This window comes from Thermobia domestica, chromosome 7 (genome assembly GCF_964235325.1).
Source record: "Thermobia domestica chromosome 7, izTheDome1.hap1.1, whole genome shotgun sequence".
NCBI lineage: Eukaryota > Metazoa > Arthropoda > Insecta > Zygentoma > Lepismatidae > Thermobia > Thermobia domestica.
Window position 1 is genome coordinate 115,315,883 of NC_137460.1, and position 16,343 is coordinate 115,332,225.

Here is a 16,343-nt window from a genome sequence, read left to right on the forward strand (position 1 = left end):
CTTTCAAATGATCGGTGCCAGTCACCATCTAATAAAGTTGATGCGTTTGTTGCTTCTAGTACACAATCGCTTAGAAAAAGAAGCAACAAATGCATGAAATGTGGGAGATGAATTTAGAACACCTAAATGGCACATGCCTAGCACATCTTGTGCTGTTAGAGTTTCTTCAGAAACATTATGTAAAACAACTGAAAACACATCGCGCGGTTTGCATTTTGTAATTTTGCGTATACCGGGATTTGTTTAAGTATTTCTTTATACTGTGTTTGTCTGTAGCTTCAATTCATAAGCCTTTATAATTAGCTGCCCAACATATTTGGCAATCACGCAGAAAACAAACCGAAGATTCTACATTTGTGTTAATTTAATACACAGGCTGTGTGTCATTTCAACTACCGGCATTTGACACACAACTCCAAATGGAGAGTGAGTTGTTCTGACCAATGGTTTGTGTTATATTTTAACACAATCCTGTTAACACATAGGCATGTCGTTGAAATAACACAACGATTTTTTACAGTGTAGGATGGGAAATAATCGTCAGTGTAAGGTTGCAATTCATCTGAAATAGCTAATGTAGAAATTGATAAGTTATAAATATATATTTTGATCTTGACGGCGATTACCATGTTACTAGAGTTTCAAATTTTAGGCATGTAAAGACACTTCAAGTTTTCTGGGTTTGGAAAGGCATGTTACAAGATTAAGAAAGGACTGGCTTGTGTGTCCACACATTTTAGAATACACTGTGTAAGATTCAAAAAACGCCAAACTGAGCGTCAAAGATAATCCAAGGACTATACAGAAAATATGATTTTTCTGTATAATCTGATGTTGTAATCACAATTCTGATTTCTATTAGTTTTAGAGAGTGTACATATTTCTACCTTTAAGATATGAATAATTGTGAGAGTCAAAAGATTAGAAAAAGACTCTCAAGTGCCAAAGACTGTCAAATTAACTTAAGGAGGAAAAATGTGTACTCGATCAACCTTCTTCTTTAAAAAAAAAAAAAAAAAAAAAAAAAAAAAAAAAAAAACTTGATCTTCAAATTAGTTGTTCCAATAAAGTAGAGGGTTTGTAAGTGTTTCTTTTAAATTATACCACTTTATTTTTCAGAAATTTCGATAAAATTCAGTGCACTTCCTCCGATCATCACCGTCTGATGCGAAAACACCCCGAGTTCAAATATTTGTTTATCTACATAACTATTTATCTATGTTTAGTTAGGAAACAAAAATTTGACATTTACTGTATGTCTGCTAAGGAGTTGCTTTGATGACTAGTCCGAAAGAAGTTATTTTCGTTGTGATCTTCTAAAGTATAATAGTTATCTTTCAGTTTGAAACGATTTTCAGTTTGACACTTTTTTGCTTTCTAATTAATTTAGTTTAGAAGAAGTACGAGATCTGAAATATTTATATGTGCCTACTGTGTTAATATTATGTAGTTAAGCACAAGATAAATATCTGGTGATGTGGTGATCTTGTGAGGTTTGGAAAACTATTGATAATGTTCATTTGCTCTCTAGTTCATTTAATGAATATATACGGGAATACATACTTCTTTATAAGTATCTAGACAGATCGCTTTGTCATTTAATAAAATATAATTGCTTCCTGATTTTTGACTTGTAAAAGTACCAAGAAATGGATAGTAGAAGAATTTATGTCTTTCTGTTACATTGCACGTATTAGTAGTTTTTACTTAATAAATTTAATCTAAGCAAATCTTCTCGAAAATTCATTATTCAAAGTGTTTCAAGATTTTGATGGTTTTTTTTCTTTTGAGTTAGTAATTACAGAGCGACATAATGATTTAAAAATGCTGTCAAGTGCCCATAGATTTTTTTCAAATTAGTAAAATGTATACTCGCTTCAGTATTTGTTCTTAAAAAAAACTGCTTGTTTTCAACTTAGAACCGTAGGAAAAATTTTAAAATTTTCCAGTGTTTCATATAAATTCTGCGGCATCGTGCATGAAATCCATAACTCACAAAATTTTGAACATGCAGATAATGGTACCCGTGAACTTAACACATGGTCCTTGCATTCGGTAATGTTGCATATGCAGTAATATAAGAGCAACAGAGGAAGTGGCATAGTCTAGAAATTTTCAATAAAGAAATTTGGTTGCCAATTCTTACAATGAGTGTCTGAATGCTTTACATGTTAGAATCGACAGCTGTTGCGAGAGATGAATATATTTTGAACGATTTGAACAATTCGTTTTCCTAAATCATTATCAGTTCGAGTAAGATTCGACTATAGCTACTACATTTAAATACTGACAAGTTAAGTAAGATTAAAAGAAAGTATCATAGAAATGTGATTTTTTCAAATTCGGAAACTTTTAGAGCACATACACGAACGGAAGATTAAACCGATTTTATTTCTTTTTCTTACTTCTTTTTAGTTCCCCCAATTTGCAACTTTACCGCGGTATTATGGCTTGAATAAATAATTTCACATTTTTCGGTTCACACTAAAACACACGTAGAATATGCCTGAAGTGAAACTATAAGCTCCCGCATGCTTAGGCAGGGAGCTAATATTAGAACGTCTTCATTTTGTAAATGAAAATATTTTACCCAATCCAGGAAGAAGTTCACTTATCATAGCCAACCTCTAAACTGGAACTCTGACCTCTAACGGAGAAACAAGGTAATTAGGCATAAAAAGAAGGTGAAGTACAAGGATTTTCTCAATTCTTTCCTTACTCTCACCTTACTATTCTCATGTTATCTCTAAATATCTTTTCGCTAGTAGCTTTGTTCTAGTTCATACTTTAAAGACAAGCATTCCATTAGCCTCTTTCCTCTTATTTACTATGCTAGTCACGTTTATTACGTCTATCGATCTTATTATCTGTATCCGTTTGTATATTTTCATTATATCTGTGGTAATATTCAACAACGTATTAACAAAACAAAAATGAGCAAAGCACTAAATGTACTAATAATACTTGTGTAACATTTTCGGAACTAACATCGTTTTTACCAGACACATTATCCTCTCTGCTTTCTTAATCAAATTTTTGAATCTCGCTGATTGATACATCATCCCCCTTTTTAATTATCCGCAGCCCTTTAGAGTTCTCCTCAAAGAACTCTCTTATCCCCGGTTAGGTGAGACAGCGCTCTTAACTTTTTTATTTGTGGCACACAGGTCGTCAGTTTCCTTATTATCCTCCTCATTAAGACATATTCTAGTCACCAGTTTTATTAATTACTTTCAAAATTCTATGTAAAATCGTCATTGCTGCGGGGTCTGCCAGACCTCACTGTTACCTTCGTGTAACAAAAAAAAAAAAAAAAAAAAAAATGTATATTTGCAGGACACTTCTTCGATGTTAGTCAAGACGATATATATAATGTAAGAGGTTTGTAAAAGTAACGTGCATTTGTTATCACTAATTTACTTTTTACTTTCTCCTTCATGTCGTTATCTCTACGTCAAATGACTTAACACCTTTACATCCTCTATATTTAGTTATTATTATAAGTGATTACGACGTTTGATGAATAAAGCCGAACTGTAATTTAAATTTGTAGTGTCACGGAAAAAGCAGCGGCGCAGATCTCTGTATAACTTTGGGGAAAGGGGACCTTTCAGATATGTGTGTGTCTAACTGTAATATATACAAGGAAAAGTCAAAATAAATATATTCAGACTTTAGGGAACCCAAGCATAAGCTTTGTGGAGCCTAGATCCTCTCGGCCCCTCATTTTCGATGCCCATGACCGAAAATATATTATTCATCATAAGACTTATCTCAGTGTTAAGAGACATGAGAGCGTAACTCCTGAAATGGACGCAACACAGAACTATTTTAGTGATTTATTAATATGTTCGAACATGCGCGGCTGGATTGTAGATCGATTTACTTTGGTATAGAAAGTTCAATTCATTTTCCGGAATCGATTCCTTTTAAGTCATTCCACACAAAGATTGGTTCTGGATAATATTTTTCCCACTTTGTTCAATAAATCAAAATCAAAATCCCTGTATACATCTCCGATTTGATTTCACTAATTAAGGATTACTTCCTCTGAATCAAATCTTTTTCTTCCGCTGAGTTGAATAATTCCTAATTCTCATATGGGTCTTTATTTCAGATTTCTTTCTTTGTGCAAAGTAGTACTACCAGTTTGACTGCGGACAATTATTGAGAAATGGAAGAAACGTGAAATTTTCTTCCCTTGTTCTGCAGATTATATGAAGTCTATATAGTTTTAAATAAAATGAATAAAAATTACCATGTCTCTCCAGGTACATAACATTGTTCTCTTGTAAAGGATGCAGAACTGTAACCATCCGGATGTTTCTGAAGATGATGAATGTTTTTCTCTTGTTTTAACGTTAGCTTCACTCGTGCCACTAATGGGTATTGCAATACTGTTGCCTGGAAGCATTTCGGCTAAAATAAAAATAAATGAAGTTCATTACAGTAAAAGGAACAACATTCAGTAAGATGAAGAGACAAGTAAAGTCTACCATCAATATTGTATGATGATATCTTGAAATAAATAAATGAGCTCACTTCTTACCTATCATGATAATTTTATAGTTACTATTCTCTAGTCATCTAAGTTAAGGCATTTATGGTACCTTCTTTGCTGACTTAATATCACCATAACATTTAATATATACGTACAGCTTTCTTGTGGTGAAACGGGTAGCGTTACAGTTCTCTGTGGAGAAGACTTGGGTTCAAATCTCATCAGGAGCTTACGTAGCTCGGATTATAGGTTAAGCTATAAGTCCTTGTCTCACACAGCTTCGGTGATGAGAAAAGATCCTAAACGCCAAAAACAACAGCCGAGTTTAATCGTATCTAAACGGCAAGCACTCGTGCGTTTGCGCAAGAGAATTCTCTTTCGATCTCCGAAGAAAAAATTTATGTAGTTCGGATCTCACCTTAAAGCTGTAGGTTCACGTCTCAAATGTCATCAGTGTTGAAAATCGACATTAAGTCAATACAATTATTCGGTGTAAGCCAGAACTGTGCAGTGGTAGTGCGCTCACCTCTGGTGCGAGAGGAAGCTATGACCCCAGGCCATCTGTGTGTATTTGTGTTGAACAACATCGTGTCCATGGGTTTCTCGAGATTCTTCCGTTTCCTTGCACAGTATCATTCCACCAGTTCTTTCATAATAACTCATTTTCAATTATCCCCCGTCTCCTTTAGCCTAAAAGGCATAACTGTGGAATATTAAATAAAAATTCAAAACAAATTAAACTAATCAACAACCACAATAATTTGTATAAAATTTCTCGTGTAATAGCATATACTATAATGATATTTCAAAAATCATACACTGTAAGTCCTCACCATCTCTTATTTTTCTAAGCCTCTTTTCCTAGTTAGCTGGAGTCGGCTTTTCAAATAGCTATGCTCTGTCTGTTTCTATCTTGTGTTATATCTGCTGTAACACCACACTACACCATAAAGTTCTTAACACAGTTTCTCCATTATTCTTCTATGACCGACCTCAGGCTCATTTCTCATTCAGTTCTATAGCATCCGCTCGGTGGTCTCACCTTTACTATTCTCCAGATCACACCATTCTTAATTTTATCCTTCCGCGTGACTTCACACTTGTCGTCTAGCATTCCGCTCCGTATAATATGGCAGGTCTCACTCCTACGGTCACATAATACTCCTGCCATCTTTCTCTGTTTTGTTCAACGCTGCTAATCCTGCTGGTTATGTCTTCTTCTATTTCTGCATTTTTCTACTGTATTGATTCCAACTACTTGAATTTCGTCGTCATTACTGTCTCTTCTTCGTCTATTCTTGCATTCTGGATTGCATTTTTCCTAAAGAGCTAATGTAAACATTCCGTCTTGGTTTCATTAATTCCAAGCCTTTTGATCTATAATGCTCCTTTTCAAACATCTAATTTCTGTTGCAGTGTTGCCTTGGTCTCACTCATCAGCACGATATCATCTGCAAATAGCATATTCCAAGGTGCTAACTCTTGGATGCAGTGGCGGCCGGTGGATTGTGGTTTCGGGTGTTGCAGTACGATCGAAGCAGTGTTTCTTTAAGAAACAATGTTCCGGATGGACACACTTAGTATTCCAGGGGAACACTGCTGGTACTATTCTATATATTATTATATTATAGACACATTATTTTGGTCTCCTTTGCGGGAGCACTCTGAGAGCTTCGGGGAGGCAGTGCCCCCCCAAAAACATCTCTGGAAGAAACACTGGATCGGAGACAGAAGATATAAACTTGACTCATTGACTAATCAGCATAACTTTAGACGCAAATGCTATGTGACGTGTTAAATTAAATAGAATTCTGTTTTAAAAAATAAAAATAAAATAGAGAGCATTTTATCCGATTAGTCACCTTACTTAATTAGTAAAGTCTATTCTTCTCACTTTGATTGGAGCGAATCTGTCTAATACATGCTGGTCTTTTTCGATGGAAAGTTTAACCAATGGTAATAACCTTTCTTAGGACATTCAATTCCTTGAAAGTGTCAATTCTTTTCGACATGAAAAAACACTTGTCAGCTTTTGCTGACGTCATATGTATAGTTAATAAAAATATGAATGCATAAAAATAAATTCCATTTGTAATTGGTATTGAAATAAAATTCAGAGATCTTATTTGGCGCTAAAACCTTCTCGTTCACTGCCAAACGTGCAGCGTTGTTGCAGAAGCACTGCAACGACCAGAGCCTTAACTTCTGAGATAGGGGAAAGGCGACTTAACATTCACTCCAATTCCCGCGCTGAGGGAATCTGGTCGTTATATGCTCGCTGCAACGCAATATAAATTAGAGATTCTGTGACGGGTTGTTTTTCGCTTTTTAAAACGGATTAATGGATTTTACAGTTATAGAAGTAAAAATATGTTATTTAAAGTATATATGGGAGTATTAGAAAGTAGTTTTTTCTGCCCTTTGCTGCTATTGCTAATAATATTTTTTTCTTGAAATACTTTGGTCGTTGCGCAACGCTGCAAAACTAACACTAGCCGCCACTGCTTGATGCCCTTTGTAAGTTTGTCCATCACAATTGCAAAAAAATATGGGCTAATATTAGATCCTTGATAAAAACCCACTTTAACTGTTAGCTTTTTGTTATTCTGCACGCAATCTTCACTTCTGTCCTATATCCATTATCTTGAGTTATACAGATGTATGTATTCGGAACGTGGCAAGCGATAAACCTGCATACAAGTATCGTGGGAAGCGACGAGCTTACATACAAGTTGTATGGAAAGCGATAAACTCCCACCAAATAAGATCCCGTGGTACTCTACCATACGCTTTCTCTAAGTCGATTAAAACCATATGAAGGTCCTTCTGGTATTCTCTGTGCTTTTCCATTAGCATCGCCAATATTTTGAATATCAATTTTAGTGTCACGCTGTGCAGGGAAATCGAAACTAAATACATAAATCTAATTTAATTGTCATTAGAATTGTGAAATTAAGATTTTAGAAAAATACGCTGCTGTTTTTAAAAATTCCAACACCAAGAAAATCACGTGAGACTGAAGTGAAATTTAAACCACAGATTCGTTAGACGACTGTAAAGAAATGTTTATAATTTCAGAACTGTATCACATCTCTAACCTTGATGAATCAGTATGGCATGAAATCTTCACGTTTTAGCCTCTATACTTACAGCATTGAATCAAATAGTCGTTGGGTGTGTTTCTTAGGAATCGTCTGACATGCTACTTGATGCAAGTTCATCGCTTACCACACTATTTGATAAAATACCATCACCTGCCATTCTACTTGTGAAAAACTTCATAGCCTGTCAAGTTACTTTGATGTAAGTTCATCGCTTGTCACGCTACTTGTAATGAAGTTCTTCTCCCACCACGCTATTTGTATGCAAGTTTATTGTTTGCCACGCTACTTGCATAAAAGTTCATCATTTGCCCCGCTATTTGTATACAAATTCATCAATTGCTACAGTATTTGTACAAAAGTTCGTCGTACGTCATACTATTTGTATACAAGTTCATAGCTTGCCACGATACTTACATAAACGTTAATCGCCTGCCACTTTGCTTATGTAAAAAGTCATCGCCTGCCAAGCTACTCTCATGTAAGTTCATCGCTTGCCACACTACTAGTATGCAAGTTCGTCGCCAGCCTTGCTACTTGTATGCAAGTTCCTTGTTTGCCATGCTACTTGTATAAAAGTTAATTGCCTGCCCCGCTACTTGTAAGCAAATTCATCAGTTGCCACGTTACTTGTATAAAAGTTCATCGTACGCCACGCAGTTTGAATGCAAGGTCACCGCTTGCCACAATACTTCATAAAAATTGATCACCTGTCACTCTATTTGTGTACAAATTCATCGTCTCCCAAGCTCCTTTTATGTAGGATTCATCGATTGCCACGCTACTTTTATGGAAGTTTGTCGCCCGCCTCGCTATTTGTACGCAAGTTCATTGTTTGCCACGTTACTTGTATGCAATTTTATCACTTGCCACGATATTTGTATGCATTTAGGCGTCGTCCGTGCTACTTGTATGTAAGTTCATCGCTTGCCACACTACTTGTATGTAATTTCATCGCTTGCCACGTTACTTGTATGTAAGTTCATCGCTTGCCATGCTACTTATATGCAGATTCATCGCTTATCGCGTCCTTTTATGTAAGTTCATCATCATGCTAAGCAAGTTCATCGCTTGCCACGTCACTTGTATCCAAATTCATCATCTGCCGTACTACCTGTATGCAAGTTTATCACTTGCCACGCTGCTTGTATGCATGTTCATCGTGTGCCACGCTACTTGCATGCAAGTTCACAATACACCGACAATGCTTGGAAGACTATGACGAACAAGGTCCTATCAGTCATATTTCACAATGATGTGCAGGCCAGGAAAGCAATGGCATCCGTCGCATTTCGAACAGGCTTACATCAGAGACAAAGAATACATAGAAGCCGTAAAGTTTGGCGAAAAACTTTGAAGTTTCTTGTAACTAGTACATAGTAGCACCTCTTACTTAAGACAAAGTAACTAACTTTTAATCTGATGTCAGCTGTGTGATAAATTTGTATTGCAACCATTGACTGGCATGTGGAGAAGGAATCATGGTGTGCACATATAACAAAATAAGCAGGAAAGTCAATGGCCAAAGCCAGATATAATAGTTTAAGAAATTAATATGAAATATATAGTGTTTTAAATTATTAACTAGCTGAACCTGTGTTCTCTATACATATGAGCATGAATCTCCTTGTCATTCCTTACAACATGTGTACCTGTCCCTTTTCATACACAAGCAAAAGACGTCATGATAAAAATCGGCAAGGAGAACCATAAAGGAGAGATTTTTTTTCAATTTCTCGCACCGTTTGCACGATTTGATCCTAGTGGCGGTTGGAGTTTCAAATTGACCAGTTTTTCTTTCTTCTTGCATGCAGTATGTAATAAGCAAATACATTACACACACACACATTAATTATAATGTCAGTGATATGTGGTGTTCATTGGGCAAAACACTCCAAACAATAAAGATTCATCTTACAAGGAGAAAGCAGACTTTGGTAAATGAAATTCGGGGCCATTTTTCGCGAGGTGGTAGTACACATTTAAAATGTTAGTATTACAAGCTGGGAGAGCGCAATAGCAAAAAATAGCAGAGAAAAAGCGTCTTAAAGTTTTCGACTCACCGGATATATCGTACGAAGCGTAAAATTATCAAGCAACGGCGTGGAAGAGTAAAGAGCATCAGCGACTAAGGTGCAAAAGGTCTCGGGTCTAGAGACTGAATAATAAGTGATCAAAAGTGATCAAAACAGGAAGTGATCAAAAGTGGAAGTGATCAAAACATGCAATTATATTTAGTTCCACTGAGACACCCGAGTGAAGTCTCCTAGACCCCTTCAATGTAAAAGTGTAATGTTTTTTGAGTGTGAGTTCTAGGGTTAATGCTGTCGTTCCATTTGTACCTAGATCTTCCTAACAGTCTTTTTCCGAATGGGTTTCTATAAAATTTTGAGAATATTTCTATTTTCAGTATATTCTGGGTATATAACCTGCCTAATTACGCCTTCTACATTTAATGATCCTAATAATGTGGAGCAAATGGTATAAATTATGTAGTTCCTGGTTATGAAGCTTCTTCCATTCCTTTTCGTCTTGCGTTCGAATATTCAAATATTGTCAAATATTTTCAGTTTGCGTTCTTTCGTCAAGCTAAGCGAGTATGTTTCGCAACCACGCAGCACAACAGGCATAAGTGTCGTTTTATATATTTTAAGGTTTAAATTTTTTGACAGAATTCGCGAAGACAAAAGAGTTTGGACTGAATAATAATTACGAGTTTCCTAATTTTAATCGACTTTTAATTTCCCTGTGAATATGTTTCTGGTCTGTTAATGTCGATCCTAGATATTTGTAAGTATTCACTTTATCGAAAGTATTATTTGATAATAATTTAACGTATCCATAATTTGCAATATTACGGATATTACTGCGTGTAGTTACGAAGCTTATGCAACTAAGAAAATTAATCGCTCTCTTCTTCAGCTTTTCTCTACACGAATTTTTGAGTGATTTGTCGACATTGCCTTCTTTTAAAGAGAAAACTTGTATTTTTATCCAAACACTTTACTCTTACACTTCAAAAACATATTTTGAGATTACAAAATAGGCGGTTGCACAACCATGCAACTTATGGTAGCAGCTACGTTTGATAAATCGGTATTTTGTCCCTTTAAGCTTCCCTAATAACTCTTCTTTATTTCTTCTTTCCTTCTGAAAACCCATCTCTAATTTTTGGATCAAAAGATCCAATATGTTTCAATCAAAAATTTTCTTGTAGGCCTTATATCTTGAGAACTACGTATAGTGTAGCCAAACCCAAACTATCACTTAACTCAGTATGGTGTCCTTATTACGTACAAAATACGAAAACTCGATTTAGAGGGCGTTCAAAAATTATGTGGCCCCTGATCCAAAAACTAATTATTGGCCAAGATTTCAATCTTTTGATGCATTTTTTGGATCATTCCTAAAATTCTTGGTCAAAATCGCAATCTTTTGATCCATTTTTTTTGTGTCATTCCTAAAATTCTCGTCCTCTAGATAAGATTTGGTTGATGTATGTAGAATTTCAACAAAAGGGAGGATTCAACCTTCACTGTTCACATCATATTAGGTGACTGTATACAACTTTTTCATAATGTCTTGCTCAAGATGGAATAAATACGGAATCCCTCGTTATGTACGCCACTAGCTTAGGTTGTCTTTTTTCAATAAATAAATAAATAAATAAATATTACTTATATGTGTTCAATACTTATGTTCTTATTAATTAGTTTGTTGTTGTTGCTTACACTAAGTTATATATTCAATTTATATTTTAAAACGATATACATTACTTGTTTCTGTTGCATTATTTCCTTCTTCGTCAACCGTGGATCCATTTGAGATTGAGATCTGTTCATCTGGGTGCCAATTACGCAGAGATTCCTCTAGTTTTTCTGTCACTTTTCCTCGATCTCCGCTTGCTACTTCAACCACTGTAAATAATAATAATAATAATAATAATAATAATAATAATAATAATAATAATAATAATAATAATAATAATAATAATAATACATTATAAATACTTTGAGGGGAATATTTCTTGAGTCGCGGTTGTCTGGTTGTAACTTTCATTTCTATCAGAGAAATTGGTTTAAACAACCATCAGTGTGACCACCACTAGTACTTTCGTACTAGATCTAGTAAAACTCCAACTGACCAAAGCAGTATATATACACCCTGTTTCAAAAAGAATATACGTATTTCGAATGCATATATTTATTAAACTTTAAGACATACGAATATGAAACTTTAGACATATATTTACGAACCTCTCAAGTTCAAATTACAGATGTTCAATATGTCCTCCATCAGCGACACGAACAATATCACATCGATACTCAAATTCCTCCCATACTCGGGCAAGCATGTCCTGCGTCACTGATGTTATGGCAGTGCGGATTCGGTTCTTCAACTCTTCCAGGTTCTGTGGGAGTGATGGTACCTAAACGTTGTCTTTAACAAAACCCCACCGGAAGAAGTCACAGGGTCAAATCCGATGACCGCGGAGGCCAGCTGAGACATGCTAAGTCACCAGCTCATTGACGACCAATCCAACGGTTCGATAGAGTTTCATTCAGATATTCACGCACTTGGAGACTCCAGTGCGTGCCCTGTGTTGTTGAAAAATGAAGTTGTCTTCGTGCAACCTCGGAAACAACCGTTTTGTTACATAGCGAGATACTGCTGACTGTTAACCGTGTTTCCATTAAAGAAGAATGCTCCATAAACAGATGATCGGGATATCGCACAAAACACATTGACTTTGGGCGAATCTCGTACATGTTCAATGACTGCATGTGGGTTCTCTAGGCCCCAAATTGGAACATTTTGTTTGTTTACCTGACCACTAACACGGAAAGTCGCTTTATCACAGAACACGTTGCGTTGTGCAAAAGTGTTACCATTTTCAATAGCATCCAGAATCTCGTTACAAAATGCCACACGTTTGCGTTTGTCATCAGGATGCAGAGCTTGTAACAGCTGTAACTTGTACGGCTTCATAACCGACCGACGTCTCAAAACACGCCAAATTGTTGATGTCGGCAGTTGCAACTCCCGACTGACACGACGAGTTGATTTTGAAGGATTACGTTGGAAAGCAGTTTGAATTCGTGCAACATTTTCTTCAGGAACACGAGGGCGGCCAGGACTCTGTCCTTTACATACACATCCTGTATCTACAAACTGTCGATCCCGTCTGCGAATGTTCCACCGATTCGGAGGATCAATTTGGTACCTCAACCTGAAACGTCTTTGCACTGTAATTACGAAATTGCACTTCGCAAACTCGAGAACACAAAATGATTTCTGCTGCGGAGTAGCCATTTTAAACATATGAGGGTTACCAAGCAAAACAGAAGACAACTGACATCTAACGGCTATTAATATAAACTAGACTATGTATTCGTTTCTCCAATAGCCGAGCCGAGGCGCAACGATCGATAGTTTGGACAAAATAATTCTTCGTATTTCTTCTTCAAAGCTCTAATTGGATGTAAGTCCTCCTATATCTTTCTCTTATAGTTCACCATCGAAAATATGAAGCCGTTAGCAGCAAATTTTAATCGGGTGAAATTCGAATATTTCAAAATAAAAGGAAAATATCATTGCGTGTGGATGACGACATAAAGAAGATTTTGGAAAAATACGAAGAAAAAGAAGCCTTGAATAAGTTTATTCGTACATTGATATACACAGGGCCGGGCCGTGGGGGGGCGAGCGGGGCCACGGCTCCGGTTGCCGAAATAAGGGGGGCGAAAAAATCGGGAGAAAAGGGGCAAAAGAAAGGAAAAATTACTTGAAATATATGTATGGGGGCTCCGTATACTCTTGCCCCAAGCGCTGATTTTCCACGGCACGGCCCTGGATATACATAGAGAAGTTTGATTAATGGCGAATAGTATTTCCGGTAAACAATCAGTTGACAAATGGGTTTATGTATGTAGCAACGAAAGAGTTTGTAAGTTCTTTGCATGGAAAGTGGATTACATTAACAATGAACTAATACATCAGAACAAGAGCTTCAAGCTCGGCTTTTATACACGCCTATGTGTACAAAAAACCATAGCCTGTTCCAAACCTGGGTAAAGTGCGAGGAAAAGTTGAGTTTAGCATTGACATTTTTGTAGGCTGTTACATTATTTGCAGTAATTTACTGAACAGTTTGTGTATTTACATTAGTAGTGTCTTATATAGGTAACGAGTGGTCCATATTCACAATCTATTTAATTATATGTTACTGCTGTAGTTTAACATCAATCCTGGATTCCTGTTAACAGTAGAAGATTTAAATGCATTTAATTAATATTGTGAATTAGAATGTATATTAATTTCGTTCTCCTGTGATTGTATTTTTCGGTTCTTTCGGAGCGGTTCTTTTCGGGGAAAACCACAACAACTTTCTTCTTTCGAGGAAAGTCTACGAAATTAACGTTTAGATAATGACCACGACGGGGAAATACCACGAAGCCATTTCAACAAGTGATGATTTGAAGCGTGCAATCACTGATTAATTTAAATTTAACCGTGTGCCAATCCTTGTCGACCTTGAAGGTGGAATTATTGGTCATTACACTGGAATTGTGTAAATGTATTTTACATTGTTATGCAATTTATGCACTTTTGAAGTGTATTACTTTTATTTCTTTTATTCTCTGTAAACATGATGCAATGTGTACTTTGCAAGCTTGCAGAGATGCAATCGTTAACATGTCTGACAACATTCTTTTGAAAATGGCAGCAATTAACAAAGGAGTATAGTTAAAATCAAAACTTAGAACGAATAGCAAAGTAATTGCAACAACAAACAAAGTAACAGGAACTAATCCTAGTTATTGCATTAAACAAAAAGTATAAATGCAATCTACCGACATTACATCAATTTTTGAAGGAGAACCGCTCGCAATTCGACTTGCAATATTGCTCAATTAATTCGTCAACAAAGTAATCAGACATTTGTACAGTCTCTTTAAGTGTCTTGCATGCACGTTCGGCAATTCAGTGGAACAACATATCAACTTGGACGATTTAACTATAAAATACCTATATGACAAATTAACAAAATTAAACTATTCAATTGGTTTCTTGTAATCTTCAAAATTGTACAAATACTCTTCTTAAACCCTAGACCAGCGTTTCCCAACCGGTGTGCCGCGGCACACTGGTGTGCCGCGAATGGGCTGCTGGTGTGCCGCGAGGAAATCGAAACATAATTATTAATTCTATTGCAATCAAATTGCAAGACATTGTGTCTCACATTATATTTGTGAGGAAAAATGTATATTTGTGTTTCACATTACTTTGAGCATCTACTATGAATCTATAATTTTAAGTTCCATACTGTGTTACTATTCTGTACATTTTTAATGTTAAAAAGGTATTTGTTATACTTGTTATCACCATTATTGCTTCTTTATTGTTGCAGACTACTTCGTAACTTGAAATTTAAAAATATTATTCAATCATTTCGAGAAAGCAAACCTGCATACAAATAACCCTCATTTGTGTTTTAAAAGTACAAGAGATTTGTTTGTTCGTTCGTTATTTAGTGATCCTCCTTCTTAGTAAAAGGTTGTGTACAATTTTCGAAAGAGAAAGTGTATTTTTATAAACCTGAGTCCTATGTTTCATTGTAATTGTTTTTTATTTTTAAATTAGAATGAAAAATAAGCATAATGATTTACCACGGATTGAAACCACTGATCAAACTTTCTTGTCTGTGAAAAAGATATCAGCAATCACAGAAAAAATTACCAAGGTGTTTTATGTTTACAAATAATAATAATAATAATAATAATAATAATAATAATATATATATATATATATATATATATATATATATATATATATATATATATATATATATATATATATGAGTGTGCCGCGAGAATTCAAGTTACACCTGCAGTGTGCCGCAAGTTCAAAAAGGTTGGGAAACGCTGCCCTAGACTATAAATACGATGGAGTTTTGCAAAAGTCGAACCCTAATAAGACAAAGGGGCCTTGAATCCTTTCACTCCACTCACTAGATCTAGAAAAACAGTTTGATCAACGAAGTTGACATTATGTAGAAATGTTCTCTGTGAACCCTAGGTTGTGGTTAAAATGGCCTTTTGCGAAAATCAATCTCTGAGGAAACAAAGAAGGTTTGATCCTTGTTCACCACATTTTCAAAACTTTTCGTCGTAGGAACTTTGAAATGTGTATAAATGTTTTCATGAACCCTAGGCTGCGAATTAGATAGGGTTTTGCGAAAAGTCGATCCCTAAGGGAAAAAGGAGGTCTGAACCTGATTTTGTAGATCCTTGTTCATAGACCGAATTGTTCGCAAAACGAGAGGTTCGTAACTCGTGGTTCCACTGTATCTAGTCTAGAGTAAAAACGATTTGTCAATACCTCTTACTGTTCCTGTTATTTCACTTGTTAACAGACGGACGGACGCATTGGGCTCAATAAGATTTCCCGCATTTTCGCATAGCATTATTTGTTAGGTAATACACATATTTATATGTATAGTCTGGTATGGAAGCCTAGAAAGGTTGTTTTGATTGTTTGTTTAGCTTTATTACAATTATTCAACACCGAATTTATGAAGGACGGGACCTACTTTTTATATAGGATTCAAACCACGTCCGGTCATCTATTTGGCCAGTAGACGGACTCACAAGCATAATTTCAGATCGTTCTACACGTTATTGTCCCTTCCCTAGCGTATTAACTTGGCTGGTAAACCAAACTATACGCCATAACTCCTG

At 35.7% G+C, this 16,343-nt stretch overlaps 1 protein-coding gene across 1 annotated transcript in view; it reads right to left on the reverse strand.

Annotated features, from left to right (window-relative positions):
• LOC145689296 (ATP-binding cassette sub-family G member 4-like) overlaps positions 1–16,343 on the reverse strand; it is an 86,647-nt gene that overhangs the window by 54,879 nt on the left and 15,425 nt on the right. Inside the window, exons 5-6 of the mRNA XM_081763436.1 lie at positions 11,379–11,519; positions 4,259–4,419 (exon numbers count right to left, since the gene is read on the reverse strand). Coding sequence (XP_081619562.1) covers positions 4,259–4,419; positions 11,379–11,519 — 302 coding nt within the window. The remainder of the gene's footprint in view (positions 1–4,258; positions 4,420–11,378; positions 11,520–16,343) is intronic.